Source organism: Sipha flava, unplaced genomic scaffold, assembly GCF_003268045.1.
Source record: "Sipha flava isolate LNK unplaced genomic scaffold, YSA_version1 524_pilon_pilon, whole genome shotgun sequence".
Taxonomy (NCBI): Eukaryota; Metazoa; Arthropoda; class Insecta; order Hemiptera; family Aphididae; genus Sipha; species Sipha flava.
The window spans coordinates 22,416-50,016 of record NW_020273493.1 but is presented as its reverse complement, the minus strand read 5'-3'; the positions used below and the strand labels follow the sequence as shown (position 1 = coordinate 50,016).

At 29.3% G+C, this 27,601-nt stretch overlaps 2 protein-coding genes across 3 annotated transcripts in view; one reads left to right on the top strand and one right to left on the bottom strand.

Annotated features, from left to right (window-relative positions):
• Positions 1-1,082: 1,082 nt before the first annotated feature.
• Positions 1,083-8,677, bottom strand: LOC112690879. Its single transcript, XM_025564985.1, has 3 exons — positions 8,522-8,677; positions 1,748-1,904; positions 1,083-1,238 (listed from the first exon to the last, which is right to left on the bottom strand). The coding sequence occupies exons 1-3, from the start codon at positions 8,629-8,631 to the stop codon at positions 1,188-1,190; spliced, it is 318 nt and encodes a 105-aa protein (XP_025420770.1). The 5' UTR covers positions 8,632-8,677; the 3' UTR covers positions 1,083-1,187.
• Positions 8,678-8,843: 166 nt separating this feature from the next.
• LOC112690878 (putative uncharacterized protein DDB_G0282133) overlaps positions 8,844-27,601 on the top strand; it is a 24,095-nt gene continuing 5,337 nt past the window's right edge. Inside the window, exons 1-6 of one of the 2 annotated variants that reach the window (XM_025564983.1) lie at positions 8,844-9,453; positions 20,881-20,968; positions 21,778-21,872; positions 24,766-24,899; positions 24,966-25,501; positions 25,559-27,601. In XM_025564983.1, coding sequence (XP_025420768.1) covers positions 9,163-9,453; positions 20,881-20,968; positions 21,778-21,872; positions 24,766-24,899; positions 24,966-25,501; positions 25,559-27,601 — 3,187 coding nt within the window. In that variant the 5' untranslated portion in view covers positions 8,844-9,162. The remainder of the gene's footprint in view (positions 9,454-20,880; positions 20,969-21,777; positions 21,873-24,765; positions 24,900-24,965; positions 25,502-25,558) is intronic. The other variant, XM_025564984.1, reaches the window with a different exon arrangement.

Below are 27,601 nucleotides of genomic sequence, written 5' to 3'. Positions count from 1 at the left end.
TTTTCGTATTTTAGACATTTTTTCAAATTGTTTTTAATTTACGCAAAATAAGAATAAAAACTTCACTAAACCGTAAATGAAACGTGATAATATGTACACCACTGTTGCGTGCCGTCGTCCAATCGTAACGATGGTTAAGTTTTTTAGGATAATACTCCAAATAAAAATACTCAAATATAATTTAACTGTTTATTTAAGATTTTTTCTAAGTACAAAAACATTTAATTAAGAAATGATCTGGCGTGAAGGTGCTTGCGACTGTACATGTAAACCACATCTCAATATTGGTCTGTTTCCAACCCCCTTATATACTTAGGTCTCGTGGGAATTGGCCGCGCATTTCTATGTAATACATTATTTCCAATTACTGTTACTACCTGGAGGTGTTAAATTGTAATTAAAATGGTTGACCTCTGTAGTAATCCCATAGGTATTACAAGAACGTCAACTGTAATCATAGTAATTCTATCCGGGTTACAAAACCTTTGGGTAGTGCGAGCACGTCGAAGGTAATACCTTAGAGACTAACCGAGGCCATGGAGACCTCGGCACCCATGAGTCTCTTTTCCTGTTTCCTTATGGTATTTCCGTTTTCCTTATTAACGGGCTGTCTCAGCATCAGGTCAAATCTATTTTTCTTAATAATAATTTAATAATATACCTATTAGCTTTTAATATGCTGTATCGTTCTCTATCGATCATCTCTAATTTTATATTTATTTATTTATATATTATATCCATTGATCGATCATGTGTTTTAAATAATTGTCATTACCGGATCTCGATTGATCGATTCTATGAAATCGTACTGTCTACATAATATTGTACATTAAATAATCGACACACGTCCGTATTTATTATTATTAAAAATTCCTACCATGTTAAACGCAGCTTGACTCGTACAACGTGCTCACCATATTCATTATATTATATACTTATATTATTGTTGCGTGCCGTCGTCCAATCATAAAGATGTTGAAGATTTTAGGAAAATATTCCAAATAAAAATACTCAATATTGTTAAACTGTTTATTTTAAAATTTTTCTAAGTACAAATGATTAATTAAAAAGATGATCTGGCGTGGAGGTGCTTGCGACTACTCGTATAAACCACATCTGCCTATTGGTCTATTCGGGACTCCCTTATATACCCCGCTTCTCATTGCTGACCTGGATTGTCTATGTAATCAGTTGACCTCGTGAATTCCGCATTTTGCACATGTTGTACTAATGCCTGTCTATAATAGTTGTTTTTAATATTTATTACATACTTTTTGTCTTCATAATATGTGTTTGCGCTACCCTCTGTTTTAAACTAATAGTTCCTTTCTATTATTGCGAATATTATATTATATTATTTATAATCATTCCGCGATTTCTATTATTTACGATTTATGTGGTCCCGCCTATGTTTTAAGAGCAGTAAGAACCTACATCTATGTATGTCCGTAACATTATCTACAGTCATATTTGTCATACATTTCATATTTTTTTTCCATTATTCTGAATATTTCTTTAAGTTTGGAGAAATATTTAGAGGGCCAATTTTTAGAAAATTAAAATCTAGCGGGTCAGAGAAAAAAAAAGGTCATTCAAAATACGAATTTTAATTAGCATTTATATACACGGAAATAATAAATTCAACACACACGACAGCACAACAAGAACGATATGAATAAATAATAAACTTATATTGTTAAACAATTCGGTACAAACAATTATAGTTGAAAGCTATACGTATACTTACACATGACATTTTACGACATTTAACGATGTTTAATACCAGATTAAAATCGTATATATCAATAAGAGTATAGACGATAAACTTTAATATTGTATCATGAGATTTGAAAATATAGCACGAGCCAGATAACAAAGGCTCGCGGGCTGCCAGTTGTCCATCCCTGCAATTTTATAATAAAAATACAAATTTATATTAATTATCAATTATTATTATAAATTTAAATGTTGCGGTACCTAATGTCTTACATAGTTATATAGATAAAAATAATATTATCTATCTAATCTAGATAAATTCAATTTCTGAAGTATCTATCTATATCTAGATAGTTTTTTATTATCTAAGCATAACACTGGTGATTATTACGACAATATTTTTAGTTTAAGGTTAACGCGGATATGTCGTATATAGGACTTTTATACTCAGAAATAATAGACTTTGTACAGTTAATTGGGAGAATATTAAATTTAAGAGAAACCTATAGTTTAATTTGTAATTATTGACAAAAGATAACACTGTCATGATATAGGACGGATATGATTTATATTATGTGTATTTATAACTGTCTAGTAAATAAAATTAGTCAGATTATGTAAACAACAAAGAGGAAAATACACAATTAAAATATAACCATAATAATTAAGCTCAGTATATAGTAAATAAGTATATGAATTTACTGATAAGAAGAAAAATAAACTTGTACATAATTAAATACATAATTAATGAAATTAAATGATGGTTCGTTATGACTTGTGCCTTAAAATACTTCAATAATAATATTCATAATAATTCTTATAACAAGGCTGAGTTGGACGATCCAAAAGACATCTTCTGACTGTTGATGTTGTAATTTTGCACAATAGAATATATGTTCTTTTTTCGGAGTTGGAGAAAAAATGATCAGTTTTTTTTCTCGATGATTTGAAATGAATTGAACTGCCTCCGTGGAAAAAATATTTTATATTTTTTTATAATTAAAAAAAATAAAATGAATATTTTTCTTTTTGAAAAACCCTGTACATAGCACAGTAATAAAGATAAATTCATAGTAAAACTATATATACAAAAATAGTTTTTTATCAAATTTTATAATTTTTTTTTATTTTTTTTTACAAAATGACGAAATGTTTTCTATAATGCAGCAGTTCTTAATCTGTGGGAGTTATCTGAAAAAACTTGTTTGTTTTCTCCTTGTTCTATTTTATAGCTCAGTTTCAATGAGGAATTAATAATTCCCACGGTTTTAATAGGTTTTTCAAGAACAACATGCATACACTATCAAATACGAGATCTTCGTATGATCGTAAAATAGCTAAAGCGTACATTCTCGTAGACTGGAACCAGTTATTTAACAAAAGTATCAGACACTAGATCTTTTCAGCTATATTATACATTAAAATATATGTATGTAGTTTACATAGGCGGACATAGGGGGTGTGGGGGCAAATCCCCTGAAGGTTATTTTACATTGAATTATTATAGCCCCCCCCCAAAAAAAAAATTCAACGAAATATCCGCCTATAGTAGTATACTATATACATATGCATTTCTCATCATATAAAGGATTTTTACTCCAAGTACTAGTTTTAAGTGATTTCTGTTGTTCAAATGGTTGTGGAATTAAAATCATTAAGTAGATTACATTCGTCTCGTCCGATAACTTATTTTATTGTATGCTAACTAATTATTAACTTGAAATGTGGTTGAGATAATTATTTCTGTATTCTCCTGATTAAGAGTGATTGGGAGTAATTACGAAAAATGTAATAATGCGCAGATCAAATTTCAAATTGTATTAAAACCTACATAATTTGACCTTTTATTGTTAAAATAAAAAAAAATTTAATTGGTTAGGTTTTTCTTCTGTGCTTATATAAATTGGATACATTTCATAATAATCGTCTACTCTAAAAATATTGATGGAACAGTATTATTATTACGCTCCAATTGTTTAACTTGTTTAATTAGTGTTGGAAACTAAATTTTATTAAAATTTAGATTATCAGATTTTTCAAAAAAAATTAAAATGGTTTTCTCTCAATTCAAATTTACAAATATTTTTATAATTTATCGATAAATTTGTATATTTAAAACATATATCATCTAAATATTTAACGTTTACAATAGATTTTTTATGATTTAATTATAATTTCATTTAAATAAAGTATACATACTATGCTTCATACGTATTTCGTAATTACTATATATTACTATAATTTAGGGAAAAGCCGCGAATTTCAAAACTTGAAAAAACAACAATATCATTATTTGAATGTGACGATCAACAAGGACAAGGGTAACCAGTTGGTGAAAACAATAAAATTAACATTGGAGAAACCGTCAAGAACGTGATCGAACAGCATATATATAGGATCCGGATCAACACCAACTTTAGACGTATCCAACCATCTAGTATAGAAGTTCTACCTGTTAATGTTAACGGCGTTGTACTATTAAATTGTTTATAATGATTTATTCAAAGAACTAATACAAAAACATAATATTATCATTAGTGTTGCTTACTCTATATTGAATACTATTATTGACACATAACATTGTTACACTGTCGATTCAACAACTCGACACGTAACAAAAGCTAGGTCTTCTCAATTGATTTACTTTATTTGTTCTTAGCTAAATTTCAGACTCCAATTTGATCCTCAAGCCACAAAATCATTTACTCCAGTCAAAATAAAAGTTAAAATAAAACGTTTTATATATAATTTTGTTTCGTACGGATGGTTTTATTATTTTTTTGTAATTAATGATTATACTACTTATAGAAAACCATTTTACTAAAGACATCATTATGTACGAGTAGATAATTTTCTTAATATATTGACATTAAAAAAAAAGAATCAATCATTTATTTAAATAGTTTCTACTCATTTATTTAAATAATATTATATTTAACTTGTGAATAAAACATTTAAATTGTGTCATGATAAACAAATTAGTAAGTAAACAATGTTCGTTTAAAATGTTTTGCTGTTTGAAAATATATGAACTACATTTTTGATGAAAAACTAGTTTTTAAATAATTTTAATTCAACATGTTGTATGCTTTGAAGAAATGTTTAAAAAAATATTAAAACGCTATAAATACGATTTTATATTCTGATATCGAGTATAAGGCTTCTTAATTTGGTAATTGAAGAGCTAGTAAATCAGGTGAGTTGGTTTTTACCTCTATTTCATAGGCGGAAATCGGGGGCTTAAGGGAACTAATTCCCCTAAAAGTTTAAAGTAGAATTCTTAGCCCCCCTTCACGTCCGGTTTTAACAACAACAAAAATGACTAACAATTATTTTTACAAACATACAAATAAAATTGTGAAATTTCTTGAAAATTTTTAAATTGAATTTGGGCCACAAAAACAAAAATATTTGAATTTTTGATACGTTAAAAAATTAATAATATTGTTATTTTTCGAACATATTAATTAAATAATTTGGGTGTATAATAAATTGTATTTACGTATGTCCAATTTATCAGCAAACTGAGCTGTGGCTTCGACAGAAATTATTTATATTATATTATTTCATATTATTTATAACTTATTATTATTGTTTCGGACGTTTTGGCTTGTCTTATAAATTATAAGTTATAACTAGGGCTCGGAAGTTGATGACCTTAAAAACATTAAAAACCATGTTAATATGGCATAAAAATGACAAAAAATGACATGAAAAAATTACAAATATTTGTTTTAAATTAATAAAAATATATTTTTTTAAATATTTTACTCTATTTTACTATAATATTCTACATAAGTTTATCAAAACTAACAAATTATTCAAAATAAAACATATATACATATAATATGAAATAAAATAATAACAAATATTTTTTTTATAAATTTATCAAAGCCTACAAATTACTCACAAATCAAAATCATTGTATTGTACAATCAGACCATATTTGATGTTATCAAAAGTAAATAAACGTCGATTATCTGTTAATAATTATTAATATTTGACGTTTTAATTTTCGTCATTTCGAAAATATTACAAAAAAATAATAAAATTTAGATATAATAGGTATTATTCATTATAACACGACAACGACGCGACGAATGTAATCGGCGAAATAAAATTGGACAAATCTTAAGTTATCGGTATAATGGTCAATAAAAAAACGATAAAAAGGAACTAGTGTGAAATCAGTAAGTATGCCTAAAAATTTGGGAAAATTACCTAAAAATGTCAACAAATGACTTAAAAAGTAATAAACACCAAAAAATACAAATTAAAAATTAGTTATTCGGATTAACATGCTAATGAAACACATTTGTGGCCAGGAGAGCATCTGCCAAAAAGTTAAAAAAAAAAAAAAAATGCGAAATGCATTAACTTCCAAGTCCTAGTTATAACATTTTTTTTTTTATCATGGACTAAATATAATTCTTTTCGTGTCCGTCGGTCCATCATATCCATTTCTCCACACTTGACTACTATTTACTATCGAGTACAAACTATAATTAGGACAGATTTTTGACTGTACTTGTTGACGTAGATATTTTATAATTTTAATCATATTTCAGACTTGGTTTTTATTTTTCGTTTTTTTTTTTTTTTTTGATTTAGTGTAAAGTGTTTCGATTTGATCAATATTTGTAAGTTTTGATTTTATCACAAGTTTAATAATAATAGTTATTATAATACATTTTATAATTATTAAATTTGTTACGTGCTAACCGATCGATCTGATTATTCAGTTACAACGTCTCTGTCAACGCTTGATTGGAAGTGTAGTCAGGAATAATTAAGACTTCTTTTTAAAATAATTAAATTTATTTAACTTATAAAAATTATCCTAACTACAATTTTGTAAATATTCTAGTGATAGAAATTATCTAAGTCCTAACAATTATGACTTATAAAAATAATTAGAAATATTTCTAAGTCCAGACCATAACATACACTGACGTGAAGGTGCTCAGTGCAGCATAGCCAAAACTCGTCTGATTTGCCCTTGTTTTCGGGTCCCTTTTATATGTGATATGGCATGTGTGTGTGTAAAATCCCAAGTGTGTGTGTGTGTAAATGAAGACGATAATAAAATAAGATAATTTCTTATAGATTGTGAGTGTGTGTGCCTTATCTCCAGACCGTGACCTAATTATTGGCAAATGCCCAGGATGTGGTTTCCGGTTATCTATTTATTTTAGCTTCTTTTTTAACTTAATATTATAAAATATAATATCAAGGGACGCGATGCTCCCCATGTTGTGTTTTAAATTATGTGACCACACAGGACGCGACAAATTAAAGTTAAAAAAATGTTTAACATTTTAAATGTTAATAAACCAACTTCTGTAGCCACGTATAGTACAAAAGTCAAAGACGATACTGACCCAGACTACTAATATTTTTATTGTTTAATTTTTTTTAACTATTTTTCAAGAACATTTTTTTATTGTAATCTAAAATTTTGAATCAAAATTTGCAAGTGGCATCGGTAAGTCCAGTGGGTATGGAAAACTTAGCTACCACCCTGTAATAACTCCAATTTTCCGCCATTGCTCTATTGCTTTACACATTTTCTGATTCACTATTTATTGTAGCGTGCTGCCGGCTACTCGATGATGCCACAAAAATGTTAAATTACTAAGTGTTAGGATTTTGGGACAAGTTAATAAATGTACTTGTAAAATATTGAAAAAAGACAGTATTGTCGGTAATTTATTTTAACACTAGGAAAATCAACGAAGTTAACAATTATGACGATGACCGATATAAGTGGTTAGGGTTAACCCGGGACCGGGCTGATATCTGTAGGTTGGTGCACAGACGGTGGTGATTTATTTTTTCAACCCATTGAATTTTAATCAGATTAACTTAACAAATTAAAAATGACGCGCATAAAATAGCCGTCAATAGAACAGCCGAACTGTAATATAGCCAAAAAATAATTTAGCCGACAAATAATACGAAAAAACTGCACTACTTTTAACGGTTTTGTTTGGTGATGTTCGGGACACGCCAAAATGGGAAAAACAATTTCGACTTGGAATAGGGTTGTACAAATGTCGGGAAATTTACGTCGTAAAAATATTCTAAGTCCTAATATTTAAACTGTGGTAAAATATTCTACGTCCTAATAATTTAATAAACTGTTGTGAGTTTAAGTCCAGACCATAATATACACTAGCGTGAAGGTGCTCAGTGTCGCATAGCAAGAACTCGTCTTATTTTCCATTGTTTCCGGGTCCCTTAAATACCCGATGGACGCAAGTGTGTGTGTATGATAATTTAAAAATGATAATATTTATTGAATATTGTATAGTTTTGTATAGGTGTGTGTGGGATGACGTTTGTGTGATAATGTGTACGATTTATCTACATATGTGGTTTTTTGAACAATTGTTTCCATGTTTGAATGTTGTGTAGGTGTATAACATTTGTATGATAATGTGTATGGTTCAGTTTATCCACGGATGTAGTTTTTTAATATTTATAAGAATTCGTTTATTATAAAGCTTATGTATCGTTACACACTCATGCATATATGTAATGCAATATTAAATACCTATCATAATAAATATTAGTCAATAGAATGGATAAAATATTTGAATTATATTCCTACAATTTTTTCAATTTTAACATTATATCATTGAGGCGCTCCTCTTTCAACGAGTGTAAGCCCACCCCAAACGCCGGCCCTGCGCACACATTCACACGATCGCGCAACGGGTCGCACGTGAAAATGCGCGGTTATTCGTCGCTTTTGTTCGCCCGTAGGCAACCGCGTAGGTCAAGTCATGTCGAATGGACTTACCGCTCACGTGCGTATCGTCGACAATCGCAGTGTGGAATAGACAAAATTCTCCGTGGCGAACAGGGCGGTAACCGATTATGATGACCGGACAAAAAATGAATGTTGTTCATAGGTTATTACTTTGTGCCCAGACCACGGTATACATATATATATATATATTTGTCCGTGGCCCAGTCACGAGACACGTGATTTACGACGTAAACCGAAACCGGTATTCGTTCGCTCATCGTTTACCCTCGCAGACGACAGCGCTGCACCGGTTTTCTTCTGTAATTCCTTCGGTTCGGCAGCTGTCGTACGTCGTGCGCGCTCGGCTTGTGGTCGACCGCACGCACTCCACGGCACTCGGGTGTCGCCGCAGCGGTTCATTTGTTGGTCCGGTCTCTTTACGTGTTGTTCGTAGTCCGTCTCGCGTCCGTGCCTGCGGTGTTCCGAAACTCGTCCGTCCTCGCGGCTGATGAACAGTGTTCCTATTCATATCTGCGTGCCAGGATCGCCAACGTCATCAATTGCGTCGCGCCAATAATACCGCTCGCGTTCTTAAGGATTTTTATCTTCGCGCGTGCACCAACTACTCCGCGAACGTCTCCGCCCCCTCCTATGATTCCGTTCGAGTGCGTCCCTTACGCCGAACAACAGCTATGAGTGCGTTCGTGCGTGATGGCTCACTCTGCCGCCGTAAGAAACGCCGTGCTGAGAATCATGATACGCCGCCGATTACAGAACAAATGTCGTCGAAGGACGAGCAAATTACGAGGATAAAGAAAAACCGAAAGACTGATAATTTCTTAAAGACTGATCTCCCTTTGCACAACCAGGACTTTGTGAGGTGCTGTGCAGTTGCATTTGAACGTTACGTTATAGAACTTGCCGACCCCGATGTTACCGATGACGAAGACGAATGGAATGCTTCTCCGCTGGATTGGAACCCGGTAAGTGTTTCGATATTTTGAACTCGAACGGATGGCACTTATGGAACGTGCCGGGACTTGCGCCATCCGTTTGTTGGCTAGCTGTAGCTACTGCTACAGACTGGTTATGGTGGAATTTATGGCGGCCAGTTATTCGTGCATGCTGTCGAAATCAAGTCTTGGTTGAAGCAAATCTTAGGTATTCATAATACTGCACCAGATTTTATTCCGTGACATATTGATGTCGCGCTTATTAAGGGACCTCGTTCCCACTCATTTATTTTTGTTTATGATTTCTGTTGATCGTTGGCTCACATTAATTATTCCACAGAAATGAAATCGAATATTTTATTAAATTACGAAGTTTTCGATAACAATCTTCAGCTTTCGATAGTATTTCATTTTTATTTATTTATTCAAATTCTTAGATAAAAGTGCAAAACGGCCGCCAACAAAAATTCTTCAGGTCGCTAACCATTATTAAAAATATTAGCTTTACGCTCTATAATGTAAAATGTAAATACCCTGTTATAGTATTAATAGATTTACATTTATTATAGAAATAAGCTCATATGAATGTGCCACAGTACCTGGCTTGTAAATACACCATCGGTTGTAATCTTGTATTTGACTAAAAATGATTGAAAAAGTATTCAAATACATGATTTAAATATTAAATAATTACTCAGGTGAGCCTACTTGGCATGCATATCCTTTCTTGTAATCAAATTTTATATTATATTAAATTATAGTAGTTATAATATAATTGTATATTTCTTCTTTACCGGACGAACATTCTTTATTTTGAAATTCTTTAGTTTTTTTTTTTTTGCTCCTTTATCTCTAGTTTTCAATACAATAAAACAATGGTGCTTTCTATTGCGGCTAGAATATAGTTTTAAAGTTAAATAGTATTTAAATAGCATTTATAGGATTAGAATTAGGATTCTTATTATAATCAATATATATATATATATATATAGGCACCAGTAGTTCAGTTGCAATAACCGAAAAACTGTCGGGTAAAATAAATACGCGAATACAAGTCACGAAATTCTATCGTCATTAGTTATAAAAGTAGTTATGCGATTCGCAGAAGTCGTGAGGCAACCACTCAAATATACGGTAGCTAATTACGATACAATTTTAGCGGATTGGTGCAAAAAGCTTAATTTATAATAATGTAAGTATAAATTATTATTTAAAACATACCTAAACCATGTCAAATTCAACTCTTGGAAAAAGGATGAACCACATTATCACACGGAAACGGGGTATATAAAGTAGTCCCAAACAGACCAACAATCAGATGTGTTTGATTATAGCACCTTCACGCCAGTTTACATAGCGCATTAATTGAGTTATTTATTATTTAATTTTTATTCATTAATTAAACGTATTAAGTCACATTAATGAATAAATTAATTGGACTTAGAATTATTTTGATTAAAATAAACGCAATAATTGGACTTAGAATTATTTTGATTCGTAATATCTGGACTTAAAATTATTTATAATAAAGTTAGGTATTATTGTAAAATCAAGAGTTCATTTCACACGTATCAAATTAATACATTGATTAAAAAACTGTTCAATTATTTGTGTTTTACACTCATCGCACTAAGCGGTACGCTATATAATGATTTACGATAAAACAGGATTTAGAAACATGTTATTATATTTTATTTTTTATGTTATTTATATCCCTCATTAAATTAGATCTCGAATATGATAATTATATAGTATTGCATTTACTCGCATAAAAATCGTCGTAAATGCGTGTCCATGGAAACCATGTTTATTATGTCTGTTGTTGCGTGTTGTCAATTCAACGGTTCTTTATTAAAAAGTGTGGATGGGGATGTTTAAAAGAATAACTCAACTTTAAATTAAATTTTATTTATTGTAAGTATATAATATTGTATATCTAAGTCCGATTAATTTATTAAGTAAACTGGCGCTAGCGTGTAGGTTTTTTTTATTGTAACTTTTTATTGTAACCAACAATAACTGTTGGTCTCGCAAATTATGCCTATAAATAGAATTATAAATTATAATTCCGTACGTTGTGGTCAATCGATGTTAAATCACCCTGTTCTATTCGTGCCCGTATATGCTTATTAGTAATTAATAATTACTAACGAGCATATACGGGAGCCTAAGGATAATTAATAATTATATTATAGCTTCCAATATTATTTATGTGGTATGTGACTTTCCCGTACAATGATATTTATGACTCTCTTTCACCCTTATTTTTAATTAATTAAATTATTTTTATACTATCGATGCCGTGTACATTCATATATTAATAACCATTCTAATGAAATTATATTTGGTAAGTGGTTCTCCCCTATAAAGTTGTTTGTAAAGACTGTTGCGTGCCGGTCTGTGTGTACCGACAGTGCAACGAGAGTAGACTTCAATCAATGTGAACAGCTTCCAGTCAATGTAGAATTATGATATGTAGGAAATAATGAACTCTCAACTTTAAGTAAATTACTTTATCGTGAAATAATTCTAAATCCAAATATTTATTAACTTACCAAAAATATTCTAAGTCCAAATAATTAATGTATTAAACCAGTGGTGGCCAAACTACGGCCCGCGGGCCAACTCCGGCCCGCCATCATTTAATATCTGGCCCGCGAAAGTCTTCTATATTACAGCACTTATTTGTATAACTGTAATATTTTGCATTTACGTAAAAAAAAATTTAGAATGCATTTTTTTATGGCCCGCGATAAAAAAAAGTTGTTTTTTATGGCCCGAGGAAAAAAAAGTTTGGCCACCACTGTATTAAACAAACTGGCGTGAAGGTGCACACTATATCAGGACTAAATCACTTCTGAAAATGGGTATATTTGGGACTCTCTTTTATACTCTGATTTCGTGTGAACTCGTTATCGTTCTTTGTCTCGTGACTTATTCAATACAGGACGTGGTTTGTGATATGTGGGTTCTAAGTATGGAGATTTTCTGTTAATACGGGATGTGGCGTTTATCTAATAATTGTTATATATTCACATATTAAATATTATTACTTTATATAAATTTCGTTTTTCTGTCGTTTCCATAATTTATTTTGATTATTAAAGTGCGTTTACAATAGAGCCCGCATACGAACGAATGGCGCACAAACACAACCGCACGCATAAAGTCCCGATCACATACGAACGAAGACGTTCGTTCGCGTGCGGTCGTGATCGACTAAAGAGTGGTAAGATCAAACAAACCATCCATTCAATTTGAACGGCATTCGGCCAGTATGCGTTGTTTGCATCGTATTTTATGTTAAATATTTTATTTTGACTCAATTGTGGAGTGGACGGAGATGAATGTTCACATCTTATAAATTTATATAAATCAAGACAAATTCTATGGGATCATGAACATACCCATTATAAAATGGGCAAGAAAAAAATTGACTTCTGGTTGGAAATAGCCAATGAATTAAAACGAGATTTGAACGAAACGGAGAAAAAAATGGAGAGTCTACTAGGATCTTGTAGAAATGTTTGAATTTTTAAATTAAACACACGTGATTTTGGCAACACGACTTCTCTCGACAACAGTTTGATCGATACTAAGTATACTAGGTGTATCTGGAGGCGAACCTTGAGCTCACGAACGAACGCACTAATGTAAACGATATAGCGAATCTTCGTGCGCCATTCGTTCGTATGCGGGCTCTAAACCCGCGTCCAGACTAGACGACCAAGGGTACCGAAGGCACATGTGACGACCTTATTCGGTGATGTTGGTCTAGGAGTAGACAGCGCCATCGAACGAACGACAACGGCGAATGTGTCTTCAGTTGCCCTCGCTCGGGGAGCGGTACATCAAAGGAATTCGTTATCAGTTTAGACACGATTGGTTGATATTTTGGTCTTCGTTAACATTTGGTTCGATCGGATATATAAAATAAATTGTGTGCGTTCGCCGTTTAAACCAGCGAAGGCTTCCAAACGCGGATTAATGACGAATTCGGAATGAGTTTAGGCAGTATGCCATCGTTCTCATATCTATACACAGCCAACGCCGAATGTGGAGACATTGGCGTTCGGTTACCTTGGTCGTGTAGTCTGGACGCAGCCTAATGTAAACGCACCTTTATCGTAGACCGTAGTTCCGAGAATTTGTAATGTTGTTCGCGGGCGGTCGCGATAACGGAATTCAATACAATTATTTCTCACACATTGATATTGATATATTAATGTTTTACGAAATGCCTAGATATTACTCCTTAAAAGCATAGATTAAATAATATATATATATATATATATATCGATATTATAATCTACGTTAAAAGATACTTGCTCCAGCTCCTTTAATAAGATACATGTTGAATGAGGCTTGAAGCATTGATTATAGAATACGAGATAGTAGATAGATGGACCATGGTATAGGAAAAATCGGGAATTAAAATTATGATATTAAAAGTTCCCGAGAGATAGCCTTGTACGAACGAATAAATATTTTTTTTTAAAATTACATTTTATTATTTTTGTTTTCATCATTGGTTGATTGACTTATTATCGAAATTGCCCCACAACGAAATATCTGTATACAAAAAAATATTCCATTCTAAACGCTATTTATAATATTAATTAAAATTAAAAATTAAAATTAATTTATAATATACAGTTACTCAAACACTGTTTAACAAGTATACAAGTATTATTAAAAGTCTGTAGCTGTATGTAATTTAAATTTAATAAATTCATTTATAATAATAAACATATTTGTATATAAATATTTAGTTATTTGATTAAGGATATAGTGTTTAAAAAAAAAGAAAAGATTATATGTATTTAATATTTTATTATATAATATATATTTGTATACATTTTTGGATAACTAAATGTAAAAGTTGAACGCTGACTCGGCAAAATTTAAAATTGCATTTGCCAGGTACGAATGCGGAATGGTCCAAACCTCCCACCCCCAAAATATGCAAATGCAGGTGTAAATAAATAAAAAGTATTAATTCTTAAGTTAGAGAAAAGTATATTTTTTATATTATCAACATATAAAATATTCGAAAGAACTATTTTATAACATTACAAAATGTCTTACAATTTAGAAATTATTGTTTTAACTTTTAAACTAATTGCCCTGAAAAGGGCATTTTTAATTTAAATAGATTTATAACTAGTTAATATATATTTATATAATATTTAATATTGAAAAAATGAATGGTAGTCGGGTAATTAACTATTATTAGATATATTTAAATATGATTTAATATTTTTAATTTTGAAAGTTTTGCTTATTTTGATAATGTTGAAAACATTTTTGTTTTGTTAAATATTTTCCATATTAAAAGATGTTCAGTTATATAAATATTATGTTCTATACAGTTTTCCATTGATTCATCTAGCCATTTTATAATTGTATTATTATGTTTTATACGTTCAATTAATTATCATTTGATTTTTTTGTTATGCAAATAGTTTTTATAATTATTTTCAAAAATATTTAAAATTTTATTTATGACATTATTAAAGTCAAGTTATTTGATAGTGCTTCAAGTCCACTTTTACTAATTTTTATTATGTAGAACATTGTTTTTTATCATTTAAGTTTTTGTGTGTAAATAATTCATGCTGACAAAGTTTACAATTGAATTTATTCATACATTTATAGCCCAAATATCCTACAAAGTATGTAACGGAACAGTCCTCCAAACTAACATTACAATTTATATTATCATTATCAATAGAATCCTCAGCGAATGATATAGAAGAAAGAGATAAAATAGATAAACATTGAGTGTCGGAATCTGAAGATGATGTTGAAAAATTGCAATTTACTTTATTTGGTGGTTTTATTACATTTACATTTACTACCTGATATTTTAATTTGTGCGTTTGTCAATAATACACAAAGTCACAAAAGATACAAATGTAAAACACACGATGTACAAAACATTTAAAATCAGATAATAATATAATATTAATCAATAGTATCGAGATTCCATCGATAATAATATAAGCAATGTTATTGTAATATGCATATATTACTAAGAAATAATAATACGCATATTCCTGAGTCATATAAGGAAAAACGTACCAAGAATAACTATTGCACACATAAACTTTAATGAGTGCCACGCGCGAATTACAAACAACCGCAAACAATATCATCATTCGAATATGACGATCAAGACCAAGGACAACCACGTGTCGAAAACAACACAATTAAAACAGAATCAAACAGAGTATATAAAGGCTCCGTTTCACCACCAACGGCAGACGTGTCCAGCTATCAGACCAAGCCCTTCTGAGTTTCGTCTTCGATATTGTTAGCGCGCAAATTTATAATTTATATCTGTGTTTGTATTTGTATCTGTATTTATTAAAGTGTTTACAAGTGTTTAAATTAATCATTGAATCAATTTACCCTGATCCATCAACATCATTACGATAGGTACCTGTTTTTATTGGGTATCACGTAACATTATAAACAATGGTATCTTAATTTTCCATTTCATTTGAACAAATATTCTATTATTAGAACGACAGCGACCCTGGAAACTCTCATTAATCTATGATAGAGATATATGCGTCATAATTTACACTACCGCTTCATAACGATTGTGTCACAAAAGTGGTAGCCAATTATTATCATTGCTTGGGCTATCTATCTATTCTATAATCAATGCTTAAAGTAACTATCAAAACAATGTAGGAAGATTAGATATTTATATTATAGTGTTTTTCCTTATATATAAATGAATATTTAAGAACTTAAAAGTAGTCTTATACATAAAAATAGTTATTAGTGGATATTTAGTAATATTTTAAAAATAGTAAATGAAATAAAAGTATATTTATACAATTAATATAAATGATCAACCTTATCGATGACATAATGTAACTAGTAAGTCTTGTTTAATAATGTGTTTTAAAATACGTCAATTAAAACTGTAGTAAGTTTAATCTAAAAATTTTTCTAATTGAGTGTGAAAATATTGGTATTACTGTACTATTCTTTGTTTATATTGATATCGCATTAGATTTCAGTGATGTTGCGATCGTTAAAGCCTTAACTTGAATCGTAAAAAAATATTATAAATATTTGTCTTTACTTTCTATATTAAACTTACTGTCGCTAAAAATGAAAAATCATTTATTCATCTTTTTATATATATATATATATTATCAACGGATCTGACTTTCTATATATACAATCCTTATGTATAATAAATGAGTAATAATAAATTAATTTTACATTTTCCGATCTTCTGTTAATAATTTCTGTAATTGACGTACTTTAGTAAATTTGTTACATTAATTTGTTAATTCTGTGACATTCAAGGTATCTAACAACCAATTTTGTGTATATACAATAATTTCTGAGCTTTGTGGGTAACGTGATTCTACATATTTTCATAGAGTATCGTGTTGCGGACATACATGAATGTAGGTCCTTACGACTCTTACAGTACAAGCGGGTCCACATAAATTATAAATAGTAGAGATCGCAGAATGATTATGAGTAATATAATATTCGCAATAATAGAAAGGAACTATTAGTTTAAAACAGAGGGTAACGCAAACACATATTACGAAGACAGATAGTATGTAATAAATATTAAAAACATTATTATAATTAGGCATCAGTAAGACATGTGTAAAAAGCGGATTCGTTAAGTGCACGGAATATAGATAATGGCAAGCCAGATGACAGATGACAGGTGGTTGACATTGGTAGGTCCGAGTCACTAATGGAAAATGCGCGAATAGTAATATTGACAAGGCCACTAAGGTAATCTGACATTTGGAAAACAACTTTCGCACAGCGTTGCACATTTGCTCTCCACGGGACCTAAGTATATAAGGGGAATAGACCAATATTCAGATGTGGTTTACATGTACAGTCGCAAGCACCTTCACGCCACATTATTTCTTAAATTAATGTTTTGTACTTAGAAAAATTATTGAATAAACAGTTTAAATTACAATTAAGTATTTTTATTGAAGTATTATCCTTAAAAACTTAACTATCAAATACGATTGAGCGACGGCACGCAACAATCGGATGAATTTGTTGAACTTGTAACGAGATTAGAACTACAGACATATCGACAGAGTGCGTCATGTCTAACGTTTAAAAAGTCCAAGCGGTCATTTCCACACATACAGGTAACAGTAAAGAGCACTGGTATCAGTATTACTTCGAAATCGTGACTACTTGTAACTGTAATCTATTGTTACAAAATATTAATGGTTTATTGTGGACTTGATTCAAAAAGAAATCCGTGTCAGATACATTTGGTAACTTGTAATATTGGGAATGATATAATATGTGGAGTATATCGGCATGGAGATATTGTCAATGCAGAGACTGCACATCATGAACTCGTGGACGAATAAACATAGAAATGACTGTGCTTCAGTATTGAAACCACCTTCTCTCCCATCGGCTACTAGAATATATTATATATTGTATGAGTCCACCCCACTGACCAAGCTTTTTATACATAGTTACTATTTATTAATATAACCTGTGAAAACAGTATTCTGGCAATAAGTAAATGTAGAAAGAGTCTTTTAAGACTGACTATTTTAGCGGCTCGCCGTGAAACTATCTGTCTACTTTGTTTTTCCGTATACAAGAACTACAAGTGCAGTTCATATTCAACAGCGTTCAGATCAACTTCGGCGACATTCAAAATAATTTGGCAACATTGAATATATTATAGTTCAACTTAGGTATTTCGTGCCAACTGTTTGATCGTTGATTCCTGTAATAGTAATCTAGTCAACGCTTGGATGTAAAGATAATGTAGAAATAATGAAAGCCAGTTGTGATGATGTAATTTATTAAAACTGTTAAAATTATTCTAATTGCAATAAATTATATTAAATGTAAATATTCTAAGTCCTAACAATTATACTTTATAAAAATAGTTCAAAATTTTTCCAAGTTCAGACCATGACATACACTGACGTGAAGGTGTTCAGTGCCGCATAGCCAAAACTCGTCTGATTTGCCCTTGTTTTCTGGTCCCTTTTATATCCGATATATGTAAGTGTGTATGTGAAAGTGATAATATAAATATGATATTTCTTTATTGATTCTGAGTGTGTGTGTGCTATCTCCCGACCAGCTCATAATTACTGACGCAGATGTCCAGGATGTGGTCACTATTGTTTTGATTGACTATTTTATTTCAATTTCCCATAAAACGTTAATGTGAACCATTTCACTTATCTACGCTTGTGATTTCGATATTCCTAAAGCTCCCTTATTGTAATTTCCAGTATAATAACGACGTGAACATAATAAATAATCTAACTTATCCATAATTGTGGTTTTTTTTGATGTTCATGGGAACCTCCTTATAATTTATTTTTTATTACGTGATTACGCAGGACGTGACATAGGCAACCTTCAGTAATAATATCATTATAATATTATACCATACCTATATATGTGATAAATTACAAATAAAATATCACTCGTAATTTGTTGTAAAATCTTATTATCATTATAAACAAAAGTAATGTAACTTATATATTTTTATTAATACATCTTTTAAAATAAATGGTTACAATTGGCGCCTGGACAAAATTACTTGATTTTGGGTCGTAAAAAATCAACAAACCACTGCGCAAAAGTCAAGAATCGGTTAGGTTAGAATAACAGCACAAGCATATGATATAATGAATGGAAGAAAAGGAACAACGATACAAGAACTTAGAAACAAAATGGACTTACAAAAGTGAAAACAGTATACCAAGGTCAAAAATACATAGAAATAATAATATAAAAGTATCTAAACCAATATTCTACAGGAATAATCGGGATCAACACCCAGTGGACTTCAAGACTATTTTAGATTAAAACAAGGAACATTATTTATTGTAAATTTTAGCAGTGTACATAAATAAATAAAATATTTAAGTAAATATATTCCTAGATTCTGTTGTGTACCGTCAGCTAAGCAGATTCCTTGTTAAAAAATGAATTAGGGTTTTTAAAACATTAACTAAACTCTAAATTAATTGTGATTTATTGTAAAAATAATTCCAAGTTCAAAAATTTTTTTTGTGAAATTTCTATGTCCAAACAATTAAATTATAAAACAGTGAAGGTGCTCGCTACTTCAGACTAAAACCCATCTGAATATGGGTCTGTTTTGTACTTCCTTATATGCCCCGATCTTGTGTGAACTCTCTGTTATTCGTTTTCTCAGTTCTGCGAAATGTTCTAAAGTGTTTTAAGGACCCCACATACGATCAGTTAAACTGTGCAGTTTATAACGTGTGGCGCCATGTATGAGCGATTGACTGAGGTAACTGTGCAGTTTTAGTAAATTTTTACTCTTGTTTTTGACCTGTGTAATTAGTTTTACTTTTTACCGATAAACTGTGTAGTTAGCTCGGGGAATCACACAGTCTTGTCTCGTATTTCTTTTAGTGAGTGTCACACGCATCACTTAAAAAAAAGGTGCTACCAAACATTATTAAAAACACGAACTGTGCACTGTTATAACCGAACGATTTCCGTACTATACTGAACTAAAAAATTTTGAGCCCACACACCTTCAGTTCAGATAACTGTACAATTTATACTCAGTTATTTACACAGTTAAACTGATCATGTATGGGGCAAACACAGCAACAACATCCATAATATTCGTAAATTATGCGACTCTTTAACGATAACAATATAAATTAATTTTATTAATAGCCCGGTTTATTTATAAATTATTATATTCAATGTCATACTTATTAAATCATACCAGTATATGAAACTGATTTTATATCTATTATAATATTATAATATAAAATTTAAATTATACAATATTGTTGATACATAATATATTATAACAATTTTTGAATTGTATTTACATTTATTAATTTTCTAAGCTTAATAATTAGAAAAAATGTTTGTACTTTATATAATTTTACAAACCTAATTTTTATTTTAAAAAGAAGAATTATTGCGATCAAATTTTAAATTTTACGTGACCCAAAAATGGGGTGTGACCCACCAGTTGAAGATCACTGGAATAGAGTATACATATTTGTAATACATAAATCAGTTCGTTATAATTTTCGTGTTGGAAAATACTTGGCCCGTATTATTTGGTATCGCCCAATGTACCTAATTATAAAATGTTTTTGGGAAATTAATTACCGATAAACATAGTTCGGACAAAAAATATGTATAAATATATTAAAATAAACAAATACTATATAAAATGATAATATTTCAATTAAGTAAGAAAATTTTTTATTTATATATTTTATTTATTGATTATATACTTGATACAATTTTGTATAAATTTTTTTTGTGTAAAACAAATAAGAATAATATAAATTATAATTAATTTTAAACGGGATTTTAGATTTTGTAATTTATTTAATAATTGGAACTGATTTGTAATTTATACTAAGTTTTAATGTAGGTACTTTTGTTTTTATCTTTCAGCCTCCAGATATTTTAAACTCATCCACTAGAAATGATTCTCTGATTACTGATCAACACTATGATCGAACTAAAAGATTTTTACTAAGAGGTAAGTACATAATTATACAAAATATAATAAAATTTAATTATAATTATTCATATTATGTTATATTATAATATTGTTAAGTGCCAAGCGTTTGTTACTCAAAAGTGACAATGTTTAAGTATTAACAAAAATATTTCAAATATAATAATAACTACTGATGATGCTATTACGGTTATTTTATTTAAAACGTCCATGACAATATCAGAAGTATCAGATAAGCTTCTTCACTGAGTGTCTAGATCCTAATATATGCTGTTGGATCGCCTCGTCAATTTCTTTTGATAATTTGATTGCTTCTGATTGTATTTTCTTAGAAACAGGGCCGGATTTAGCTTTTTCAGCGCTCAGTGCAAGAATTATTTTGGCGATCCTCCATCTTTTGTTTAGACGTTTTGTTTAGACGAAACATTCGAGTTTAATATAATTTTGTAGAATAATTAATAACGAATGATTGAGCAATCTTCTTTTACATCGAGTTGAATGTATACATGACTTATTGTCTCGTGCCTACAATGAGTTTTTTTTTTGCTGTTCCAACAATAAATAATTTTCAGAATTATGTTATATTTTTATTTAGTTGTTTTTATGGTATTTCTGATATATTGTCTGATATTTTTGTTTAACTCTTTAATCTATGAAAATGGTACTATATAAGTATGTTTTATTATAAAAATTAATATAATAACATATTTTTATGTATATTAATAGGTCGTAGTCCATAATTTCATAATAAATTATTGCTGTTGCAATATCTAACTACTAATATAACAATTATTAATTATATCTCGATATTAATTTTAATTTTATTTTAGATTTCCAGAATATAAGCGAAGAATGTATTAATCAAGACTTTAAAAACCACATGTTGTCATTAGATGAAGATAAACAAAAAGAACAATTAGAAAGGGTAAGTTTTTTTAATTGTTAACAAAAATAGTATTATAGTAATTAATAGGGCTCGGAAGTGCCGGAGTACGATTGCCCGCGGATTATCTTTGTATGTATACCACTGCGCATGGTGCGGGAATAACAAAGAACATGATTACTACCCTTCTAAGGTGTACAACTGCGCGTGAAATTAGATGCGACGTTGCCAAAGTTATTTAATAATTATTTTATGTGTGTATATATATATATATATATGTTACGGGTAATGTTAACATTTGGATAACGTTGACATTATCCGGCTAATGTCAACATTAGCCATCTGTTATGGCTAATATGTAATTTTTCATTTATAAGCAGGAATTATTAACATTATCCGGATAATGTTAATCTTAACCAGTCAATATTGGATAATGTTAAAAGTTGTATATTACATAGACTATAAAGTTTTTATTAGCATTCTATACAATAATAAAGCGTCGGACTTCCAGAATATAATATTTTATCTTGACTTGTAACCGAGTTAGTCAGTTATCTTACCGATAAAGTGAACAATATATCGATGTATAAATGCAAATCATCTAGCATTTTGTGCAGTTCAAAATGTCACGGAAGCGTGCCATGTAATAATAAAGGTTAATACATTTGCGTTTTAATTCTATTGGTACTTAAAATAATATTTTAAGAAATAATTTATAACATAAAATGAAATTCAATATTGTATCATTAGTAGATTAGATTATTAAAAATAAAAAATAAATTCATGTTAATAATATTATGTATTTTATGGTAATTACTAATTTATTGTATGTTAAATATATTTAATATTATTTATGATTTACAATGATTTTATCTCATGCACTTTAAATTTTTATGGTTGTTAAGACATTATCCAAAAGTTCTTGGCTAATATCATATTATCCGGTTGACATTGACATTAGCTAACATTTAATAATATTCATGGCGGGTAATGATAACAGTTGGCTAATGTTGACTAGCTGGATGTCGACATTATCCAAATGTTAACATTACCCTTAACATAAATATGTTACCGCTAGTGTTAGGAGTATAGCTAAACTCAAGTTTAGCCGGCTAATCACAAGTTTAGCCACTGCGTTTGGCAAATATCTATATTTCGGATTTTCTCCACCAATATTTAACATTATCCAGATTCATATGGCTAATATCTAAATAACATTATCCATAAAAGTAATTAAACGGTTTAAGTCGTATAAAAATTCTTTCATTTCTTCTCTTATTCGATAATATTTAATAATATCATAGATTCTGGAATAATTTTAATAATAATAGAGTAGAATTATTATTAAGAATTATTTAGTCAACGATAATATGTACCTATTTTTATTATATAGATTTACGGCTACTTTTCATGACAATGATAATGTAATTCATGGATGGCATGACTATTTTTACTCAATAGTCTGCAGACGGTTGAATACTTTTCCCGAGCACGATGGGACCCCTATCAATAGTTAATACTGAGATATATATATATTATGGTCTCATTTAAAAATTCTTCGACATTTTTATTTTTATATTTTTTTAAATCCCATGAACTTATTATCGAATGCGATATTTTACAAAAGTATTTTTCTGGTCTTGGAAATCAAAATTAACTTAATTGGGATAAACAAAAAAATAATACGTTAATTTCAAGTTAATTTGTAAGAAAATAAGTTAAGTTAATAAGTTAATTTAACCTATCGATTTTTTAAACTGAATCTGCAGGGTGGTTATGCTCACTAGCATTTTTTAAAATGGAATCATCAGTTGTCATGAATACTGTAGGCGTACCTGCTTTTTACAGCCCCTTCATCTGACATATCCTGTGTCTGATGTGTCGAAATTTACTCAACTAAAACACAACTGACAGTAAATAGGGTAGATACATCTTGCATACTATATGCACCCATGCATCTTGCTACCCATACACTGCATAGGTATAAATTATAAAGATAGTATAGTATGATCGTACCTATTCGAGGATTTACAATAAAGATAATAATTCCAGATAAATGTGATGGAATTTAAACGATAAAAAGTTTTCTGGTTTCGGAAATATTAAATAATAATCGCCACAATTCGATTTACCGTGCAACTATATATTTGGCAATGTTTTATAGAAGTATAAATATTATAGCCCACGTAGTCGTACACCTAAAATGGTACCATCGATAAGGACCACGCGCAATCATATCGTAGCCCTCAGAAGTTGTAGGAGCTAAAAAAGGCAAAATATGCATGAAAAAATATATTAAATATGCAAAAAAAATTATTTTGAATTCCAAAAAAATAAATCTGATGTTGTTAATAAATTAATAATATACATAAAAACTATTCATAACTATAAAAAATGTACAACTTTTTGGCATTTATTGACATCTTATTGAGTTGAAAATATAGATAAAATATTTTTAAATGTTTTATAATACCTGTTAAGTTATTCCATTGAATCACCAATACTTACTTAAGATTTTTAATTTCAAATGACAATAAATACCTTTGTTGATAATTTTGAGCTTTATATTCAATATTAATTGAATTATACAGGTTAAAAAAGTTACCAACTCTGCTGCTTTGTCTGTAGTAGCGATGATTGCTTCCTTAGTTACCTCTAATTAATTGCTTTTTACGATTATTTTCAGTTTGTAGAAATGTATGATGTAAATTTATATATATTTTTATTTGATAATTGTTTATTTTTAGTCATTGTATTTACATTTTTAATATTTCTTATAAAAAATAATTCTTGATTTTCATCTTAGTTATGGTTTAAACTCGCTTGATTATTATTTTGTGCTACACCAAATGAAAATAAATGAAAATGTTTTAAATCTAATCGTAGTTAATTATCTAGTTATTTTGTAGTTTAATTTATTAATTTTATCTTTTAGATACTTATTCAAAGTTACAGTGCAACAAATGGCAATTTAAAACAATCCAGAGCTATGATAAAACAGTTAGAAAATAAAATAAAAGTACTTTTTGTTTTCCCAGTAGAACCACCGACATCAGAAGTTAAGAAAAAGTAAATTTATCTTAAATAAATTAATTCTTATGATATATACTAATAAATTATTTAATTATTTTCCAGGATTTTAACATGTATAGAGGATATAAAACAAAACCCTAAAAAGAAAAATATTTTTCACTGTATTTATCGTACAATTCAAAAAGAGACAATTAATAAAAAAATTAAAAAATTATTTGGATCAAAATACTTTGAGTCAGATGAAAAATTTATGAAAGAACAATTTAAAACAAATTTAAAAGAAAAAAGTAAAAATACTGAAAATAACAATAAAATTTGTAGTCTTCAAAAATCTCACAGTCTTCATCATTCACCAAAAAATTCTTCTGAACTGACAACAACTTCTCAATCTTCTATCAGTTCTAAAGTGCTTAAACATCCTATTCCACTCAAGAATAGAACTTCTAATGTCAATAAAAAATCAAATGTAACACAAAACATATTAAAAGAAATGAATGTATCAATTAATGACAAACTGAATAATAATATCAATATTCAAGTTCCTGTAAGCTCTAAACAAACTGAAATTGAAACAAGTAATACTACTATGGAAATTACAGATCAAACTGTTGTCAATAATTTGAATTTTCAAAATGATGGTAATTCTGAAAATATTATTTTAATTGAAAACAATAATATAATAAATTTTCTTATAGGTTATTTGAATGTTCAAGAGAATGACTGTTCTACAAAAATTACTCAAATGAATAAAAATATCTTAGATACCAAGAATTCTACTGAATTAATAAATAATGTTCTAGATGATAAGAACTCAGAAAATATTTCATCAAGACCAAATAGTAGGGGAAATGAACAGCATACAATTGACCATATTATTGAATATCTTGAAACTAACAAATGTAACGGAGATGTTGATTCTAGAATCCTCGAAATGGAAACAAATGTTATAGACATCAATTTGAAAGATATTGGAATTTCTAAAAACAAGTGGGTGAATATAGTTAATACTGATGAAAATATATTAATAGAAATTGAGAATGTAAGATCTATGGGCTTAGAATTTGGTATCAACAGATGTAGATATATGAAAAAAAAATTTACACTCTCCAATTTTGATATAATAAAAAAATTAGCGGCATATTTAGCTAAGGATAAATTTGTGTTTAAATTTCATTTACTTTGGTCGACTTTCCAATCTGAGGTGATTGGACAGTTAATATTAAGCCTTGTGTATGCATTCATCGATATAGAAATGAATGTCCTATACCTTTTACGTTGTTTTATTTATGTATTTTGCTTATTTGCTGAAATATCTTCAATTCCATCAGCCAAATTAAAGAATACATTTGAATTGTTTATTGATATTATAAAAAAATATATAAAACATTATGATGTTAGATTATGGAAAAATTGGTTTGTATCAAAAGAGTTTTTAGGTGTTTGTGCTGTTTTTAAATTTATTTATATAAATAAAAGCTATTTACAAACAGACCTTGGATATGATATAATAGCTGACGCAGATAATTACTTTACTAGGGCTGAGCATGAAAAATATATGTTTATTTCTGAACAACATAAATCAGTCATGTTAAAGAAAAAAAATATATTTGAACCAACCACAATTAATGATAATTTGTCAATTTTAATTGACTTAGTAAAATTAGAATATGACAAAGAGAAGACTATAAAAGAACCAAAAAAGATTCAATTTGAAAACGTTGATGGTGAAATTATAGATTTGACAAATAGTAAAAATAATGATATTCTAAGTATCAGAAGTTTATCTCCTAACAATGTTGATGAAATATCATTGAATACTATGGATGACCATAAAAACGAGATGAGTAAAAATAAGAATAAATGGAATAATCATATTGTAATACCAGACAAAATCAAAAGTATGAATGAGTTTGATGTTATTAGGAAACAAATTAAAAAAAATATCGATTTGGAGAACCAACATGTTGAAATACCAAATTCGCCCAAAAATAAAAATAATGATGTTATATGTGACATTAATTCTTTTTTTTACAGATGTAAAGATAAAACAACAAATATTGAGAATATGGTGAACCATCCTATTCAAAAGTCAGATACAACCAACAGTAAACGGAGAATTCATTTAAAGCCAAAAAATGCTGCTACTATCAGATCCAAATTTGAATCGATTCATGTTAAAAATAAAAACTTAGTGAACCATTCCGTTGAAAAGTCTGATTCGACCAACATTACAAATAATGGTATCATACAGGTTAATAAATCATTATCTACAGAAACTAAAGTGACAAATACTGAGAATAATCCTATAAGAGAACCAAGAACAACAAATATCAAATGCGATAACTATACTGTTGAAAAGCTAAATTCAAAGAAGCATAAAAAAAATAACATCCTAAAGGTGAGTAAATCATTATTTATCAGATCGGAATGTAAAATAAGAAATGCTATTGGGGAACCAAGAACAAAAAACATCATATTGGAGAACCAAACTGATGAATCAATCGATTCAGTCATCAGTAAAAACAATGGACCATTATCCACCCTATCCGAAATTACATTGACAAATGCTGAAATTAGTATTGATGGAAGCAAAAATCAATCAGACAATTATTCTGTCGAAACAGATTCGACCATCAGTAAAAACAATGAACCATCCACCCTATCCGAAATTACATTGATAAATGCTGAAATTAGTCCTGATAGAACAAAAAATCAATTAGACAACTATTCTGTCGAAA